Genomic DNA, 19,847 nt, shown 5'->3' with positions numbered 1-19,847 from the left:
AATTTCCACGAACATTTTAGCACAAAATGCAATTCATTTCTAGTTAACACAATGAAACAACTGATACTCAAATTCTAACTACTATAGCATAGACATCTGAACAAGGTTTGAATATGTACATGCGTTTCAAAGTAGAATTTGGCTATGGGCTGGTAATTTTTATTCTAATCCACAGTATTTTTGACTATTAATTTCAGTTGTTCTTAATAAGAAATTAGAAGAAAAGCTAAATTTCTGACAGATCAAAAATTAGCTAAGGGTTCTTCTTTTGTATATTCAGTTAGAAGCTATTCTAAAGCTGCTGCTTTACCTTCTTTCTTTAAATAAAAGCCTTTGGATAGTATACTCTCCTAATTACGGGAAAATATTCTAACCCTTTCTCCAAATCCTATCGCAATTGGAAGAGCCGTAATCGTTATTTTTTAATGATTTCATCTATATTTTGTATTTTAGAAATGTCAGCAATATTACTTTCTGTAAAATAAAAAGGAGCATTAAAAATATTCAGCTAGTACTAGTGTCTAGATTTTGAAGACATTCCTTTATAATGAAACAAAATGTTCAGAACAACTGTCCACAACCAACCTTTAAAAATCAGATTTAGTACCCTTTCTCGCTTTTTAAACCGATGTGGGCTTATATCAAAGTGTTCCTAGAGGGGAGGAATGATGTACCGTACTGAAAAACTGAGACCATGTCAGAGGTCTTCTCAACCTGGTTCTGAACAATTTTAAAAGCCAACAGATCTGTACCATATGCTATTCTCAGGGTCAGGACTATGGGATGCTATGTAAAAAAAAAATCGTTTGGTATTACAAATAACAAAAGCACCTTGGAGTGGATCCAAGATAGACATGTGTTATAAATGAATTCTGCTTTATAGTAAAATACATTTAAAGTATAATTCAACATACTTACCATAAAGCATACATAAGTAAAGGTACTCCTTTGAAGCCAAAAATCTGATGCTGCTGAAGCAGAGTCCAGTTCCTACTACCATTGCTGAATGTGACTAATTTGATACCATTTCCTAAGTCCTGCGGAATCTTCTTGATCTTTTAACATCTTACGATAGTGACCTGGCACTAGTTTAGGTCTATAAAAACATAATTGTCACAAATCACACAAAAACATGATAACTAGCACACATTTCTGTACATCTTCAAAAAAAAATCTTTGGATAACAACTAAATGCATAATGCTATGGGAGATCCAAAGAAACACTCTAAATGATGGATAATATTTAATGATGGCAAATGACAACTATTTTCTAAAAAGCTGTACCAATGTTAATTTTAGGTAGAACATAACATGGAATTATTTCATGAAATATAGTCTCTTTCTATGCTCTCCTGACAACACTCCCAACAGAAAACTTCCAGTCTATTTGCTGTTTCTTGGCTGATGAGACATTCATCTTTTAATTCCCTGATTGTCTTCCTCAGTGATTTTTGGAAACGTTTTTCTCGGTCTAAAACATTCCGCAGACTTTTCTTGGTATCCTCTAGCTCGCTGATCACATGATCTAATTTATGCTTAAGTTTCTTTGGACTGTCCATTACACTGTAGCTATGTTCCTAAAAACATAAACACCAAGTTATTAAACCAGAGAGACAAGTAGTTAACATAAAAGCTTATAGCTAGGCCTCAGTTGTTCTTCCATTCACAATGCTTAGATATCTTTAAGTTGGCGATACTTAGAGGTTTAAAGAACACAGGAAGGAGATGCAGGTAAAAGCAGTATTTTGGGTGCCCAGTGCCTCCCTCCTTTATCTAAGGCTAGGCGTAACATGAGGGGTACAGAATCTGTGGAGGGGAGGCGCTGCTCCTTGGGGGGGTAAGTATCTGCTATGAACATGACACTTGTAATGACCGTCCAGCTCTCATTCCCTAGGTGTGGAGCTGCTAAGTTTATGTTTTACCTACCAACAAATCTTTAATCGTTACACTTTCAACTATTTTATTTTATATTGATGAATATTCATGTTAAAGGAGATGACAGAAAAGGAGCCGTTGAGCAGGTCCTCAGGCTGAGTGTTATATATTTAGAGAGGACTCTGCTTTGGGGTTTGTAGACAGAGAATTTAAGCCCTCTTGATATTTATTATGGCTATGCTTAAGTTTGCTGGGTATACTTTTTTTCATTTGAATATAGGGAAAGTAACACTGACATATCTTAAAAAGGCACTATAAAATAATCTTGAAAAGTTATTTAATATTAAAATTAGCAAAGAGGACTTTTGCTTGTAGCCAAGATGAAATAACAGAGACTGGATGGATTCCTATCTAAAAAACCCAACACATGGCTAAAAGGCATAAAAAAAGGTTACAAAGATAACCGACATCAGGCAAGGAAGACAGCAATCCTGGAGGGATGGGAAACTGAGAGATGAGCCCCATGGCCGACTGCCCCAGCTTACTGCCTTCGGAGAGTGTGTACGGTGCAGAGCTTGCGAGACTGAGAAGATTGTGCAGAGCGTCCAGGAAGACCAAAGTGGCTACCATTCACAGGAGAAAGTACTAGAGAGGCGAGAGAACTCTGAAGATCCTTAGAGGCTCCCCTTCTAGTATTCAGTGCACACAGGTAGGGAACTGCTCAAGGTTGAGGAAAGAATGACCAGAAAGGACCAGTGCTCTGTGTTCAGAGGGTGTGGCCACTATTCCCACTCCTGCCATATTAGAAAATTCCAGGATTCACGGGGCATTGAGTAGAGTATAGAGAAGGGTCTCGCCACAGTGGTGGAGAACAAATGGCCCTAGACAGAACACTCTTCTAGTCCTGCCTAACAAACAGAACCTGAAAGGATCAAACTGTTTCCAAATAATTTTATGGTATCCCAGAACAAAGCTCAAGAATACAGGGTACAAAAATATCCAGTATCTAGCAAAGTAAAATCCACAATGTGCAGCACACATTTATCAGGTATGCAAAGAAATAGGATGACGTGAGCCATAATGAGAAATAAACCAGTCAATGAAAACTAACCCAGAATTGCTACAAATGTTGGAATTAGCAGATAAGGGAATTAAGAAAGTTATTAAAATTGTATTCTATATATTCAGAAAATTAGGCAGAGACATGAAAGATATAAAAAAGAAACAAATAGAACATCTAGAGATAGAATCTACAATGTGGGAGCTGAAAAATACATTGGAGGGAATTAATGGCAGATTAGGGTGAAGGCTCAGCAATATGAACTATCCAGAACAGACAACAGAGAGAAAATGGAATATTGAAAAACAAAACCAGAAAAAACCAAAAAATTAGGAAAGCATCAGTGAGTGGTAGTGTGACTCACATAGCCTAATATACATGCAATCAGAATCCCTGAAGGGATGGAAAGAAACGTTGAGGTAGAATGAAATATCTGAAGAAACCTTGGCCAAAATTTGTCCTAGTTTGATGAAAACTATAAACCCACAGATAAAGAAGCTCAAAAATCCCAAGCATGAGAAATATGAAGAAAACTAAACTAAGGTACATCATAATCAAATTATTCAAGCCACTGGGAAAGAAAAATTCTTAAAAGCAAGGAAAACAAGAAACATTAGCTAGATAGAGGATAAAGATGACAGATTTTGCATTAGAAACAATGCCTGTGGGGATACAGTGAGCAACATCTTTGAAGAACTAAAAACAAAGAATCTCCAAAACTATCAACTTAGGATTTGATACCTAATGGAAAAAATCTTTCAAAAACAGAGACTAAGTAATGATTTTTTCCCAGAAATATAAAAGCTGAAAGAATTCATCACCAGCATAGCTGCACTGTAAGAAATTGAAGTCCTTCAGACAGAATGAAACCAGAAGGAAATACAGACTTACACGAAGGACTGAAAAGCCCTGGCGACAGCCACTACATGAGTAAGGTATAAGACTTTTTTTTCTTATTATTTATATCTCTTTAAAAGATAATTTATTGTTAAAACAAAAATTATAACAATGTAGTGTGGGGTTTATAGCATATGTAAAAGTGAAATGTATGATAGCAGTAACACAAAAATTGGGGGAAGGGAAATGAAAGTAGACTATTTTAAGATTCTTATAATATGTGTTAAGTGGAATAATATCACTTGGATATAGCCTTTGATAATTTAAAGATGAATGCTATAGATTCAAAAGCAATTACTAAAATGAAACAAAAAGTTACAGCCAATGAGTCAAAAAAAGGATATAAAATGGAACCAAAAAAATTCAATTAATCCAAAAAAAGGCAGAAAAAGAAGAAAATGGGAACAAAGAACAAATGGAACAAGCAGGAGACAAATATGATGACAGATTTAATTTAATTAAACCAAACAATAGCAATAAACACATTAAGTGTAAATGGTCTGAATAACCCAAGTAAAAGTCTGAAATTATCAGTTTAGATTAAAAAAATCAAGACCCAAAAGTATAAGCTACCTAAAAAAAATGCACTTCAAACAAGCCAAATAGGTTAAAAGTAAAAGAGTGGAAAAAGATACAGACCTTCCTCCACCGATGATGGGTTTCGCAAGGCCCATTTTATATAAAGTGTGGAATATCTCATGTAATTAATTGAAAACTATTATTGGAAGTGAAAAACACAATGGTTGCATGGGCACAGAATGGTTCTAAGTGTACTGATTGTTCACCCTTGTGATCGTGTGGCTGACTGGCTTGCTGCCACTGCCCAGCATCATAAAAGAGTATAGTGACACATATCACTGGCCCAGGAAAAGATGAAAATTAAAAACGTGAAATACAGTTTCTACTGAAAGCCTATTGATTTTGCACCATCGTAAAGTTAAAAATCACGAGTCGAATCACCATAAGTTGGGAATGATTACCAATATACAACACTAATGAAAAAGAAAAAAAGTGGGTATACTGCTATCAGAGAAAACAGATTTCAGAGCAAAAGAACATTACCAGGGATAAAGAAGGTCATTTCCGGGGAGGAGTGAGATGGCGGAAGAGTAGGAGACCTAAATTTCATCTGGTCCCAGGATTTCAGCTAGATAGGTATCAAACCATTCTGAACACCTACAAACTCAACAGGAGATTGAAGAAAAGAATAGCAGCAACTCTCCGAACAGAAAAGCGACCACTTTCTGGAAGGTCTCTTCTGATTTGTTTAGTGTGTATTTTTCTGAGGTCGTTGTTACCCTATTAGCATTTTGTCTCTTATTCATCTATTCTCCTCTGGACAAAATGAAAAGACAGAAAAACTCACCTCAAAAAAAAAGAACAAGAGGCAGTACCAACTGCCAGGGACCTAATCACTATGGACATTAGTAAGATATCAGAACTAGAGTTCAGAATGACAATTATAAAGATACTAGCTGGGCTTGAAAAAAGGATGGAAGATACTAGAGAAACCCTTTCTGGAGAAATAAAAGAACTAAAATCTAATCAAGTCGAAATCAAAAAGGCTATTAATGAGGTGCAATAAAAAACGGACGCTCTAACTGCTAGGATAAATGAGGCAGAAGAGAGAATTAGTGATATAGAAGACCAAATGATGGACAATAAAGAAGCTGAGAAAAAGAGATAAACAACTACCGGATCACGAAGGCAGAATTCGAGAGATAAATGATACCATAAGATGAAACAATATCAGAATAATTGGGATCCCAGAAGAAGAAGAGAGAGAGGGGCAGAAGGTATATTGGAGCAAATTACAGCAGAGAATTTCCCTAATTTGGGGAAGGAAACAGGCATCAAAATCCAGGAGGCACAGAGAACCCCCCTCAAAATCAATAAAAATAGGTCAACACCCCGACATCTAAGAGTAAAACTTACAAGTCTCAGAGACAAAGAGAAAATCCTGAAAGCAGCTCGGGACAAGAGGTCTGTAACCTAGAAACATTAGATTGGCAACAGACCTATCCACAGAGACCTGACAGGCCAGAAAGGACTGGCATGATATATTCAGAGCACTAAACAAAAAAAAATATGCAGCCAAGAATACTATATCCAGCTGGCTGTCATTGAAAATAGGAGAGATAAAAAGCTTCCAGGACAAACAAAAACTAAAAGAATTTGCGAGCACCAAACCAGCCCTACAAGAAATATTGAAAGGGGTCCTCTAGGCAAAGAGACAGCCTAAAAGTAATGTAGACCAGAAAGGAACAGAGACGATATACAGAAACAGCCACCTTACAGGCAGTACAATGGCACTAAATTCATGTCTTTCAATAGTTACCCTGGATGTAAATGGGCTAAATGCCCCAATCAAAAGACACAGGGTATCAGACTGGATAAAAAAAACAAGACCCATCGATATGCTGCCTGCAAGAGACTCATTTTAGACCCAAAGACACCTCCAGATTGAAAGTGAGGGGGTGGAAAACCATTTACCATGCTAATGGACATCAAAAGAAAGCTGGGGTGGCAATCCTTATATCAGACAAACTAGATTTTAAACCAAAGACTATAATAAGAGATGAGGAAGGACACTATATCTTACTTATAGGGTCTATCCAACAAGAAGATCTAATAATTGTAAATATCTATGCCCCTAAATGGGAGCAGCCAATTATAAAAGCCAATTAATAACAAAATCAAAGAAACACATCGACAACAATACAATAATAATAGGGGACTTTAACACCCCCTTCACTGAAATGGACAGATCATCTAAGCAAAAGATCAATAAGGAAATAAAGGCTTTAAATGACACACTGGACCAAATGGACTTCACAGATATATTCGAACATTCCATCCCAAAGCAACAGAATACACATTCTCTAGTGCCCATGGAACATTCTCCAGAACAGATCACATCCTAGGTCACAAATCAGGTCTCAATCAGTACCAAAAGACTGGGATCATTCCCTGCATTTTTTTGGACCACAGTGCTTTGAAACTAGAACTCGATCACAAGAGGAAAATTGGAAAGAACTCAAATACACGGAGGTGAAAGAGCATCCTACTAAAGAATGAATGGGTCAACCAGGAAATTAAAGAAGAATTTAAAAAATTCATGGAAACCAATGAAAATGAAAACACAAGTGTTCAAAATCTTTGGGATGCAGCAAAGGCGGTCCTAAGAGGAAAGTATATAGCAATACAAGCCTTTCTCAAGAAACAAGAAAGGTCTCAAATACACAACCTAACCCTACACCTAAAGGAGCTGGAGAGAGAACAGCAAATAAAGCCTAAACCCAGCAGGAGAAGAGAAATAGTAAAGATCAGAGCAGAAATCAATGAAATAGAAACCAAAAGAACAGTAGAACAGATCAACGAAACTAGGAGCTGGTTCTTTGAAAGAATTAAGAAGATTGATAAACCCCAGGCCAGACTTACCAAAAAGAAAAGAGAAATGACCCAAATAAATAAAATCATGAATGAAAGAGGAAGGATCACAACAAGAACATATTATGAGCAACTATATGCCAGCAAATTAGATAATCTGGAAGAAATGGATGCATTCCTAGAGATGTATAAACTACCAAAACTGAACCAGGAAGAAATAGAAAACCTGAACAGACCCATAACCACTAAGGAAATTGAAGCAGTCATCAAAAATCTCCCAACAAACAAGAGCCCAGGCCCATATGGCTTCCCAGGGGAATTCTACCAAACATTTAAAGAAAAATTAATACTTATTCTTCTGAAGCTGTTTTGAAGAATAGAAATGGAAGGAAAACTTCCAAACTCATTTTATGAGGCCACCATTACCTTGATCCCCAAAACCAGACAAAGACCCCATCAAAAAGAACTACAGACAAATATCCCTGATGAACATGGATGCAAAAATTCTCACCAAAATACTAGCCAATAGGATCCAACAGTACATTAAAAGGATTTTTTACCATGACCAAGTGGTATTTATTCCTGGGCTGCAAGGTTGGTTCAACATCTGCAAATCAGTCAATGTGATACAATACATTAATAAAAGAAAGAACAAGAACCATATGATCCTCTCTAGAGATGCAGAAAAAGCATTTGACAAAGTACAGCATCCTTTCTTGATCAAAACTCTTCAGGTATAGGCATAGAGGGTACATACCTCAGTATCATAAAAGCCATCTATGAAAAACCCACAGCGAATATCATTCTCAATGGGGAAAAACTGAGAGCTTTCCCCCTAAGGTCAGGAACACGGCAGGGATGTCCACTATCACCACTGCTATTCAACATAGTATTAGAAGTCCTAGCCACAGCAATCAGACAACAAAAAGAAAAGGCATCCGAATCAGCAAAGAAGTCAAACTCTCACTCTTTGCAGATGGTATGATACTTTATGTGAAAAACCCAAAAGACTCCACCCCAAAACTGCTAGAACTCATACAGGAATCCAGTAAAGTGGCAGGATATAAAATCAATGCACAGAAATCAGTTGCATTTCTATACCAAGGCAGAAGAAAGAAATTAAGGAGTCGATCCCATTTACAACTGCACCCAAAACCATAAGATACCTAGGAATAAATCTAACCAAAGAGGCAAAGAATCTGTACTCAGAAAACTGAAATACTCATGAAAGAAACTGAGGAAAACACAAAGAAATGGAAAAACGTTCCATGCTCATGGATTGGAAGAACAAATATTGTGAAGATGTCAATGCTACCTAGAGCAATCTACACATTTAATGCAATCCCTATCAAAATACCATCCACTTTTTTCAAAGAAATGGAACAAATAATCCTAAAATTTGTATGGAACCAGAAAAGACCCCGAATAGCCAGAGGGATGTTGAAAAAGAAAAGCAAAGCCGGCGGCATCACAATTCCAGACCTCAAGCCCTATTACAAAGTTGTAATCATCAAGACAGTATGGTACTGGCACAAAAACAGACACATAGATCAGTGGAACAGAAGAGAGCACAGAAATGGACCCTCAACTCTATGGTCAACTAATCTTCAACAAAGCAGGAAAGAATGTCCAATGGAAAAAAGACAGTCTCTGCAACAAATGGTGTTGGGAAAATTGGATAGCCACATGCAGAAGAATGAAACTGGACCATCTCCTTACACCACACACAAAAATAGATTCAAAATGGATGAAAGACCTAAATGTGAGACAGGAGTTCATCAAAATCCTGGAGAAGAACACAGGCAGCACCTCTTCGACCTCAGCCGCAGCAACTTCTTCCTAGAAACATCGCCAAAGGCAAGGGAAACAAAGGCAAAAATGAACTATTGGGACTTCATCAAGATAAAAAGCTTTTGCACAGCAAAGGCAACAGTCAACAAAACCAAAAGACAACTGACAAAGTGGGAGAAGATATTTGCAAATGACATATCGGATAAGTTCTTTATAGATTTTGGATACTAGCCCTTTAACAAACTCAACACCCAAAGAACAAATAATCCAATCAAGAAATGGACAGAAGACACGAACAGACATTTTTCCAAAGATGACATCCAAATGGCCAACAGACATGAAAAAGTGCTCAACATCGCTTGGCATCAGGGAAATCCAAATCAAAACCTTAATGATACCACCTCACACCAGTCAGAATGGCTAAAATTAACAAGTCAGGAAACGACAGATGTTGGTGAGGTTGCCAAGAAAGGGGAACCCTCCTACACTGTTGGTGGGAATGCAAGCTGGTGCAGCCACTCTAGAAAACAGTATGGAGCTTCCTCAAAAAGTTGAAAATAGAGCTACCGTGCAACCCTGCAATTGCACTCCTGGGTATTTACCCCAAAGATACAAATGTAGTGATCCGAAGGGGTACGTGCACCCCAATGTTACAGCAGCAATGTCCACAATATCCAAACTATGGATAGAGCCAAGATGTCCATCAACAGATGAATGGATAAGGAAGATGTTGTGTACACACACACACACACACACACACACACACACAGGAATATTATGCAGCTATCATAAAAACCAAAATCTTGCCATTTGCAACGATGTGTAGGGAAGTAGATGGTATTATGCTAAGTGAAATAAGTCAATCAGAAAAAGACAAGTATCGTATGATCTCACTGATATGAGGCATTCTTAATCTCAGGAAACAAACTGAGGGTTGCTGGAGTGGTGGGGGGTGGGAGGGATAGGGTGGCTGGGTGATAGACATTGGGGAGGGTATGTGCTATGGTGAGTGCTGGGAATTGTGTAAGACTGATTAATCACAGACCTGTACCTCTGAAACAAATAATACATTATATATTTAAAAAAAAAAAGAAGATAGTAGGAAGGGAAAAATGAAGGGAGGAGAAATCGGAGGGGGAGACGAACCATGAGAGATTATGGACTCTGAGAAAAAACCTGAGGGTTCTAGAGGGGAGGGGGATGGGGGGATGGGTTAGCCTGGTGATGGGTATTAAAGAGGGCACGTATTGAATAGAGCACTGAGTGTTATACGCAAACAATGAATCATGGAACCCTACATCAGAAACTAATGATGTATGGTGATTAACATAACATAATAAAATTAAATTTAAAAAAAGGCCATTTCTTAATAATAATAGGGTTAAATTATCAAGACATAACAATCCTAAATATTTAGTATCCAATAACAGTGGTGTAAAACATAACAAGTAAAAACTGACAACTTCAAGGAGAATTAGAAGATTACCAGAAGATTAAATTCCTCTCTCAATAATAGAGCAAGCAGACAGAAGTTTAGTAAGGATGAAAACCTGAACAACACTATAAACAATTTGACTTAATGGATATTTCTAAAACATTCTAGCCAACATCAGCAGAATGTACAATCTTTGCAAATGCACACAGAACATTTGCCAGGATATCCATATTCTAGACTCTAAGTCTCAATAAATTTAAAAATATTTCAAGCCATACAACCTATATTCTCTGACTACAATAGAATTAAAGTAGAAATTAATAGAAAGATAACTGGAAAATTCCCCAATATTGGAAACTACATGGCACACACTTCCAAATAATTCATGGGTCAAAGAACAAATCCAAATGGAATTTGGAAATATCCTGAACTAAATGAAAATGAAAACATTTATGGAGGGTTGCTAAAGCAATACTTAGGAAGAAATTAATATCACTAAATGCCTATATTGGAAAGGAAGAAGCCTCAAGTCAATGACCTTAGCTTTCATTTTAAGAAACTAGAAAAAGATGAGCAAATTTTACTGAAGTAGAAAAAATAATAAAGATGAAGAGAAATCAGTCAAGTAGAAAACAAAAACAAAAAAGCAAAGAAAATCAATGAGATCTGGTTCTTTGACAAGATCAATAAAATTGAGAAATCTCTAGGCAGACTGATCAGCAATAAAAGAGAACAGAAACAAACTGCCAATATTAGAAATGGGAGAGATAATATCACTACAGATTCTATATATGTTAAAAGGATAATAAGCAAATATTATGAACAATTTTAAACTAATAAACTTGACAACTGAGATAAAATGGACAAATCCCTTGGAAGATACAAGCTACCAAAAAAACTTTTCCCACCACAGGCTCAGATAGTTTTACTGGGGTATTCTATCAAATACTTATGGAAGAAATAATAACGAATCTATACAAACTCTTCCAGAAAATCAAAAAAGGAGGCAATATTTTCGAACTTATTCATTGAGGTCAGCATTATTTTGATTCTAAAACCAGACAAAGACATTACAAAGAAAGAAAACTACAGGCCAATATCCTGACTGAACATACAAGGAAAGATTCTAAACAAAATTTTAACAAATCTAATCCAACAATATATAAAAGTGATAATACACCATGAGGTAGAGTTTATTATGAGGCTGGTTTAATATTCAAACATCAATTGATATAACTAATCATATTAACAAACTACAAAAGAAAACCACATGATCTCAATAGATACAGAAAAAGCATTTGACAAAACTAACATTCACTTCTGATAAAAACTCTCACCAAACTAGGAAGAGAAAGACACTTCCTTAACCTGATAAAAGGCATTTATGAAGAACCTGCAGTTCACATCAATATCTAGTGGTGAAAGAATGAATGCCTGCTTTTTAAAATCAGGAACAAAGCCTGATTTTAGGAGAAAGCCTGGAGATCAGCCCTAAATACTTCTATTCAGCATAGCCCTGGAAGTTCAAAGCAGTACAATAAAGCAAGAAATAAAAGGCCTCGTATTGGAAGGGAAGAATTAAAACTGTCTTTAAAGACAGACAATATGATTATGTATAAAGTCTATTAGCCTCTATAAAAAGGCTATAATTATGTGTGAGTTTTGCATTTTATAATTATATGTGAGTTTTGCAAGTTTGCCAAATAAAAGATCAGCATACAATAATCGACTTCCAAAAAGTATCAGTAAAAACAAAACAAAACAACACCATTTACAATAGCATCCAACCGCATACAATACTTAGGGATAAATCTGACAAAATGAAAGACTGGTACGTTGAAAACTACAGAATGTTGCTGAGAGAAGTTAAAAACATAAATAAATGTAGAGATACAATTGAGTTCACAGGTTCAAAGACTTAAAATAGTTTCATTAAGATGTCAATTCTTCCCAAATGGACTCTGTAGATTCAACACAATCCCAGTTAAAATTCCAGCAGGAATTTTTGTACGAATCCTATAAAGTGATTCTAAAATTCACATGAAAATGCAAAAGATCTAGAATATTCAAAACAACTTTGAAAAGTAACAAAGTTGGAAGACAAACACTGCCTGATTTCAAGAATTATTATAAAGGTAAAAAAAAAAAGAAAAAAGAATTATTATAAAGGTATAGTAATCAAGAAAGTAAAGCAGATCTGGATTTTAGGTATGGCTCTAACATGAATATGCAATGAGACGAATAATAACGCAAACTTGAAAACTCTGTATGTGTTTAAGAAAATCTAAAGAGGTAACTATATTTTTTATTAGATATTTTCATGTAGAAGATACAGTACCTAAAGGGAGGAATTAATTATTGCATTTTTCTTGGTAAATATATGTGTGTGAAAGCATTCTTTCAACTAAATATGTAACCAAAGGATTAACTACTTCTATATTATTATTGCAGATATAAAAATTATAATGGTCCTGGGAAGCAATATTATTTTTGGACATGATATCTGTATCTGTATCTCAAACACCTAAACCTCTACTCTAATCCTAATGAAGAGGACATATTATCTTAAAAACATCAGCATTAGGTCAGTAAGTAATTTTACTTACAAAAATGAACTGGGACTGGAATTCTTCAGTATATGAGGAAGCACCAACAAGCTGGTGATTGTGGTTTGTGACTGGAAGGGTTTTGAGGGCGAAGTTTTTTCTACAATGAAGTTTTTCTCTTTTCCCCTGTTAAGAAGAGTTAATAACAATCATTGTAGATACTTCTGTCCTTTTTAAAATTTTTATTCCTTCTTGAATTTGTGTAGTGGAACACAGTATTTCTTTTCATGGAAACTGCTTGAAAAACTCAGTAAATTTTAAATTCCTTTGACATTATTTTTTAAATACAAACTAGTATTTATTAAAAAATAATTTGCCATTCATACAATCCTCCAAATAACCTAGATATCCCCTTTCCCCATCCCCAGCCCCAGGTCAAGAGAGGCCACCATAGAGAGGCAGATTTGGTCTGAAGTGCTTACATCCACTCTCAAATTTTATTTTAAATTGTTTTCTGGTGGTATGCACTCAGCTTGTAAAAGAGACAGCATTCATATTAAATATTAATTAAATTAAAAAATTAAAAAAAATTAAATATGAAATTGGCTGTCATGTTTGCTTTAAGGATGTTTTTGAGGTCTTGTCCACTACATTAGGCAATGCCTCCTTTAAGAAGCCTCAAGAGAAACATTCTTTTCATAGCTATTGCTGAAAAATGCTTTGCTTCTCCTTAACAGAGAGCATGAGTTTTAAGAAAATGTATTGACCGTGCAATCCAGGTAACCCAATGTATTATATTCTTTTTATTGGCTGCTAGGAAACTAGAGCTGATGTTCCAGCATATGAACTAGTATGTATTATATGGTATTCTGTAGTGTATAGACCAATATTGCCTTTTTTTATATATAAAATCTTTTTACAGGAAATATTGGTCCACATATAACATAGAAAAACAGTATGAGTTTAATCTCAGATTAGTTTAAAGGAACTTCCTGAAAATAACTCTAAAGTTCATCTAGAAACACAAATTTTCCTAAAAAAAAATAAGAGTGCTACTGAGAAAGAATATGTCCTACCACTTATTAAAGATGTATTACTCAATAACAATAGATAATAGAATGTGCTACCCTCTTAAAGATGAGACAGGAAAATCTAGAAATAGATCAAGTGGATAAAAGGCTTTAGGAAAAAAAATGGCAGTCTAAATAAGTGGAGAAAGGCTGGGGAGCCTGGGTGGCTCAGTTGGTTAAGCATCTGACTTTTGGTTTCAGGTTAGGTCATGATCCCAGGGTTTTGAGATCAAGCCCTGCCTCTGGCTCTGTGCTCAGTGGAGAGCCTGCTTCTCTCTCTCTCTGCCCCTCCCCCCACCTCGGACGCACATGCGCATGCGCCCATTCTCTCTCTCTCTCTCTCTCTCTCTCTCTCTCTCTCTCAAATAAAATCTTAAAGAAAAATAAGTGAAGAAAGGCTATAGGGGTGCCTGGGTAGCTCAGTCAGTTAAGCCTTGGCTCAGGTCATGATCTCAGGGTCCTGGGATCTAGTCCTGCGTCGGGCTCTGCTTGGCAGGGAGTCCACTTCTCCCTCTCTCTCTCTCTGTGCTCTCCCTCTTGCTCTCTCTCAAATAAATAAAATATTATAAAAAAATACTTAAAAAAAAGGCTATAAATCATGTAAAAATGAATTAAGAAAAAGTTATATTCTTAATATGCAATAAATCATGTTGAAATTTTAGCACTAAAAATTTATGTAAAAATGAAAATACTTAGGAAGTAGAAAAAATAGGGAATATTTATATTATCTTAAGGTGGGGAAGGCTAAAGGCAGATAATTCAATAGAAAATATAGAATTGACTATTTAAAAGAGACATCTGAATTTCAAACAAAACAGAAAACTGAAACCAACCTGATAATTAGTACTAAAAACAACAAAAAGTAATTGCAACACAGATGTCAGTTAAATAATCCGTATCTTCAATATGTAGTGTTTTTACATGTAGTTTAGAAAAAGATGAAGACAGGAAAGGACCTCAATAACTCACAAAAGAAAAAATATAAATGTCTAATAAATGCATAAAAAATGTAAGACCAATATTAAAAAATAAATTAAAAATAAAATGCCATTTTTGCCTATCAATTTTAACAAAGGTTAAAAACACAACTTACTCTGAGGACTAGGGTGGATGGATACTTTCATGCAAAGGTAATAGGGGAGTAGATTGATATAAGCTTTCTGGTGGGCCTTTGGGGATCTGTATCAAAAGCAAAGACTTGAAAAATATGTGTAATCTTTGATGCAACAATTTTATTTCCAGGAATTTAGTTTGAGACAATAAGGATATGTACAAAGATTCGGCTAGAATAATGTTCATCACAGCATTGTTTAAAATAGTGAGTGATGATAACCTATATATAATAGTAATTGGTTACATAAACTGTTGTTCCTACATAAAATCAATTGCTACATGGTCACTAAATATGTTTCATAAAACTGATACCACCAGGTACTGATGAGGATATGGAACCAGAGGAACATTTATATGTGGATGGTGAGACTACAAATTGGCAAAACCACTTTGGAAAACGATGGCAATATCTACTCGAGCTGAACATACACAACACTAGGACCAAGCAGTTCCACTTCAGAAGTTTCATTTCAGCAGAAATGTGAACCTATGTGCACCCAAAGGCACATGGACAAAAACACTCATAGTTGCATCATTCATAATAGACCTGAAGTGAAAACAACCCAAATGTTTATCAACAGTAGGAAGGCAAAATTATAGTTTATTTAGATAATAGAATACTATATTGCAAAGAAAGTAAATGAACTATTATCACCTACTACAACACTGGGTGCCTGGGTGGCTCAGTTGGTTAAGCGTCTGCCTTCCACTCAGGTCATGATCCCAGGTCCCAGAATTGAGTCCTGCATTGGGCTTCCTGCTCAGCGGGGAGCCTGCTTCTCCCTCTGACCCTGCTCCCTCTTGTGTTCTCTCAAATAAATAAAATCTTGAAAAAAAAATGGGCAAATCACACATACAAAATGTTGAGCTAAAGAAGAGTACATACTGACTTGATTTGTATGAGAGACAGTGAAAAAAGTCAGGATAGTATTTACCTTTGGGGGTAGAGCATGAAGGAGGCTTCTGGGGTGCTGGTAGTATTTTATATCTTGGTTTAAAGGGAGTTAATTCACTTTATGACAATTTATTGGTAGGTACACTTGGGATGTGTGCACCCTCCCATATGTATATTTTAGTATAAAGTTTAGTTTAAAAAATTGATGTCTATATAGGGTTCTCTTAAAAATCTTATCTGTAGATCTGCAACACAGTTGTGTGGGATGCTTGTTAGTGTGCAGCTTTCTGGACTCTAGCCCAAACTTAGTGAATCCAATTCTCTGCGGCACAGGATTCTCCATTTTATTTTATTTTATTTTTTAAAAAGATTTATTTTAGAGAGAGTGAGCAGGGAGAGGGGCAGAGGGAGAGAATCTTCTAAACTCCCTGCTGAGCATGGAGCCCTACGCAGGGCTTCATCTCATGACCTAGAGATCATGACCTGAGCCAAACCAGGAGTAGGTTGCTCAACCGACTGAGTCACCCAGATATCCTGGATTCTCCATTTTAAACAAGCTCCTTGGATAATTCTTATATAGACTAAAGTTTGAAAGCCATTGTTATTGAAAAACATTTAAAATCATGGAAAGGAGTAGTTAACAGTGGACTCTGGAGCCAAAATGACTGGGTTCAAATTCAGCCTCCACCATTTAATAGCTGTGCCACCCTGGGGAAGGTATTCCAGCTCTCTGGACCTAAGTTTCCTCAAGTAGTAAAATGGGAATAATAATACTATTTATTTCACATGGTTGTTAAGAAGACTAAATGAGTTTCCATATAAGGTGCTTAGAATAGTGCCTGGCACACAGTAAACAATATATAAATGTTGAGATGAGAGCGCGTGCGCGAGAGAGGGGGAGAGATGTGGAAGCAAATTAAGAAAGGATATACAGGGGCACCTGGGCGGCTCAGTCGTTAGGCGTCTGCCTTCGGCTCAGGTCATGATCCCGGGGTACTGGGATCGAGCCCCACATCGGGCTCCCTGCTCTGTGGGAAGCCTGCTTCTCCCTCTCCCACTCCCCCTGCTTGTGTTCCCTCTCTCACTGTCTCTCTCTGTCAAATAAATAAAATCTTTAAAAAAAAAAAGAAAGGATATACAGTTGATCAGGCCCTGAACAATGCAGGGTTAAAGGCACCAACTCCCCTGCACAGTTGAAAATCGTGTATAACTTTTGACTCTCCCAAAACTTAACTACCTATTGTTTGTAGACTGGAAGCTTTACTGACAACACAAATAGTTGATTAACACATATTTTGTGTATGCATTCTATACGTATTCTTATAATAAAGTAAACTAGAGAAAATGTTATTAAAATCCTAAGGAAGAAAAAATGTTTATAGTACCTATACTGTTATTTATTGAAAAAAATCTGTGTATAAGGGGACCCATGCATTCAAACTCTGTTGTTGAAGGTTCAAATCTACAGTGTACTTATATTTTTGTAAGAATATTTATAGATGAATTTATACACAAACATACACAAATGACTGGGAAGATACACACTGAAGTGTTAAAAGTATTATCTTTGGATGTGATTATTGTTAATTTTATATATATATATATATATTTTAAAAGATTTTATTTATTTATTTGACAGAGAGATACATAGCGACTCTCTATGTATCTGTGACTGAGCCACCCAGGCGCCCCACCTTTTTTTTTTTTTAACAGTAGGCTCCATGCCCAATATGCGGCTTGAACACAGGACCCTGAGATTTAAGAGTCACATGCTCTACCAACTAAGCCAGCCAGGTGCCCCTGATGATTGTTAGTTTTTATTTTCTTTTTGCTTACATCATCTAATTTCCTACAATGAAAAACTTCTTTTGTAACAAGGATATAAATAGTTTTTGAAAGTTAGTAACTTATGATTTAATTATGCCCACATTTCTTAAGGTTCTCAACATTAAAGCTAGATGACACTTGCTATAAGGGAAGAAAAACCTTCACAACAAATTGCACAAGATATTGTACATTTATTAATATGGGAGAGAGTGAGGCAGTCTCTACTTGATCACTCAGGCATTGGAATCGGACCAAGTAAAGACAGTGGTATAGTGGCCAAGACCATATAGGAGCAGGTACACTTGTGGATTACAGATCTTCCTTGACTTATGATGGGGTTATGTAAATTTAAAGTACTGTAAGTTGAAAAAGCATTTGATATACCTAACCTACTGAACATAATAGTTAGCCTAGCCTACCGTAAACATGCTCAGAACACTTACATTAGCCTACAGTTGAGCAAAGTTATCTAACACAAAGCCGCTTTTATTTTTTATTTTGTTTTTATTTTTTTAGAGAGGGAGCAAGAGTGAGAGCAAGGAGGGGAGGGGCAGAGGGAGAGGGAGGGGGAGAATCTCAAGCAGGCTCCACGCCCAGCATGGAGTCCAACACATGGCTCGATTTCACAACCCTGAGATCATGACCTGAGCAGAAGTCAAGAGTTGGGTGGGGGGGGGGAATCGGAGGGGGAGACGAACCATGAGAGACTATGGACTCCGAGAAACAAACTGAGGGTTTTAGAGGGGAGGGGGTTGGGGGGATGGGTTAGCCCGGTGATGGGTATTAAGGAGGGCACATATTGCATGGAGCACCGGGTGTTATACACAAACAATGAATCGTGGAACACTACTAATCATAAACTAATGATGTACTATATGGTGACTAACATAACCACAAAATAAATTTTAAAAAAATATGCATATAATTGACATAAAACATTGTATAAGTTTAAGGAGTACAGTGTGATGATTTGACATGTTTATATTGTAAATGATTTGATTACCATAATAAACTCAGCTAACACATAAAAAAAAAAAGAAAAAAAAATCAAGAGTTGGACGCTTAACCAACTGAGCCCCTAGGTACCCCAAGCCTATTTTATAATGAAGTATTGATATCTCATGTGATTTACTGAATATTGTACTGAAACTGAAAAAGACTGGTTGTATGGGTGCAGAATAGTTGTTAGTGTATTGGTTGTTTATCCTCATGACCACATGGCTGCAGCTCATTCCCATTGCCTAGCATTCCAGGAGTATGGTATTGCATACTGCATATCACTGGCCCAGAAAAAGATGAAAATTAAAAATTCAAAGTATGGTTTCTATTGAATGCATATTGCTTTCGCACCATCATAAAGTTGAAAAGTCGTAAGTCAAAGACCTTCTATACTTCCCTTGTTTTCAGCTGTTGGGAAGGAGGTACCTTTCAATGGAGGTTCATTATTGTGTTCTGGGAACCCACAGGCTCTCCCTGAATTTTCTACACTGGAATCAGTTACTCTATGGTTTTTAGAAACACTTTACCGTATATTAAGAGAGATACTAAAGGCAAGGCAGTCAATCTATAACACTAATACCACTGAGAAAAAACACAAAATTCAATTAGATTTTACTTATACAATCCTTTTATTTTCTTTTTCTTACCTTTTCTCTCCTTTCATTCTCCTGTTCTCATCTCTTTTGCTTTTCTTCCTTTTAGTTCTACCTAGGCTTTAAGCTTGAATGTATGTAGCTCTAAAAGTATACTTTGGTCCTGTTAGTGGCTCTGCTCTTCACTTTTGCTCCAGTATGAGGACTGGCAACTTGGAACTTCAGTTCAACCCTCTTATTTTCCTCCATTGTTTAGATACAAATCCTGAGTTATGTTAACTCCTAAAGTCAGTCTCCTTCAACAAATCTTAGTAACATACAAATATTTCTGAGTGGCTACTGGTAAAATACTCCTA

General features: G+C 36.3%; 1 protein-coding gene across 2 annotated transcripts in view; it reads right to left on the bottom strand.

The window, feature by feature from the left end:
• Window positions 1-1,230: 1,230 nt before the first annotated feature.
• Window positions 1,231-19,847, bottom strand: part of THAP6 (THAP domain containing 6) — a 21,629-nt gene continuing 3,012 nt past the window's right edge. For both annotated transcript variants that reach the window (XM_025887235.2, XM_073891790.1), the window contains 2 exons: window positions 13,055-13,180; window positions 1,231-1,577 (listed from right to left, as the gene is read on the bottom strand). In XM_025887235.2, the coding sequence (XP_025743020.1) occupies window positions 1,323-1,577; window positions 13,055-13,180 (381 nt within the window). In that variant the 3' untranslated portion in view covers window positions 1,231-1,322. The remainder of the gene's footprint in view (window positions 1,578-13,054; window positions 13,181-19,847) is intronic.

This window comes from Callorhinus ursinus, unplaced genomic scaffold (genome assembly GCF_003265705.2).
Source record: "Callorhinus ursinus isolate GAN/ISIS: 27379988/994484 unplaced genomic scaffold, GSC_fseal_2.0 scaffold4, whole genome shotgun sequence".
Classification (NCBI taxonomy): domain Eukaryota; kingdom Metazoa; phylum Chordata; class Mammalia; order Carnivora; family Otariidae; genus Callorhinus; species Callorhinus ursinus.
Note: the sequence above shows the minus strand (reverse complement) of the source record. Positions and strands in the feature narration are given on the sequence as shown.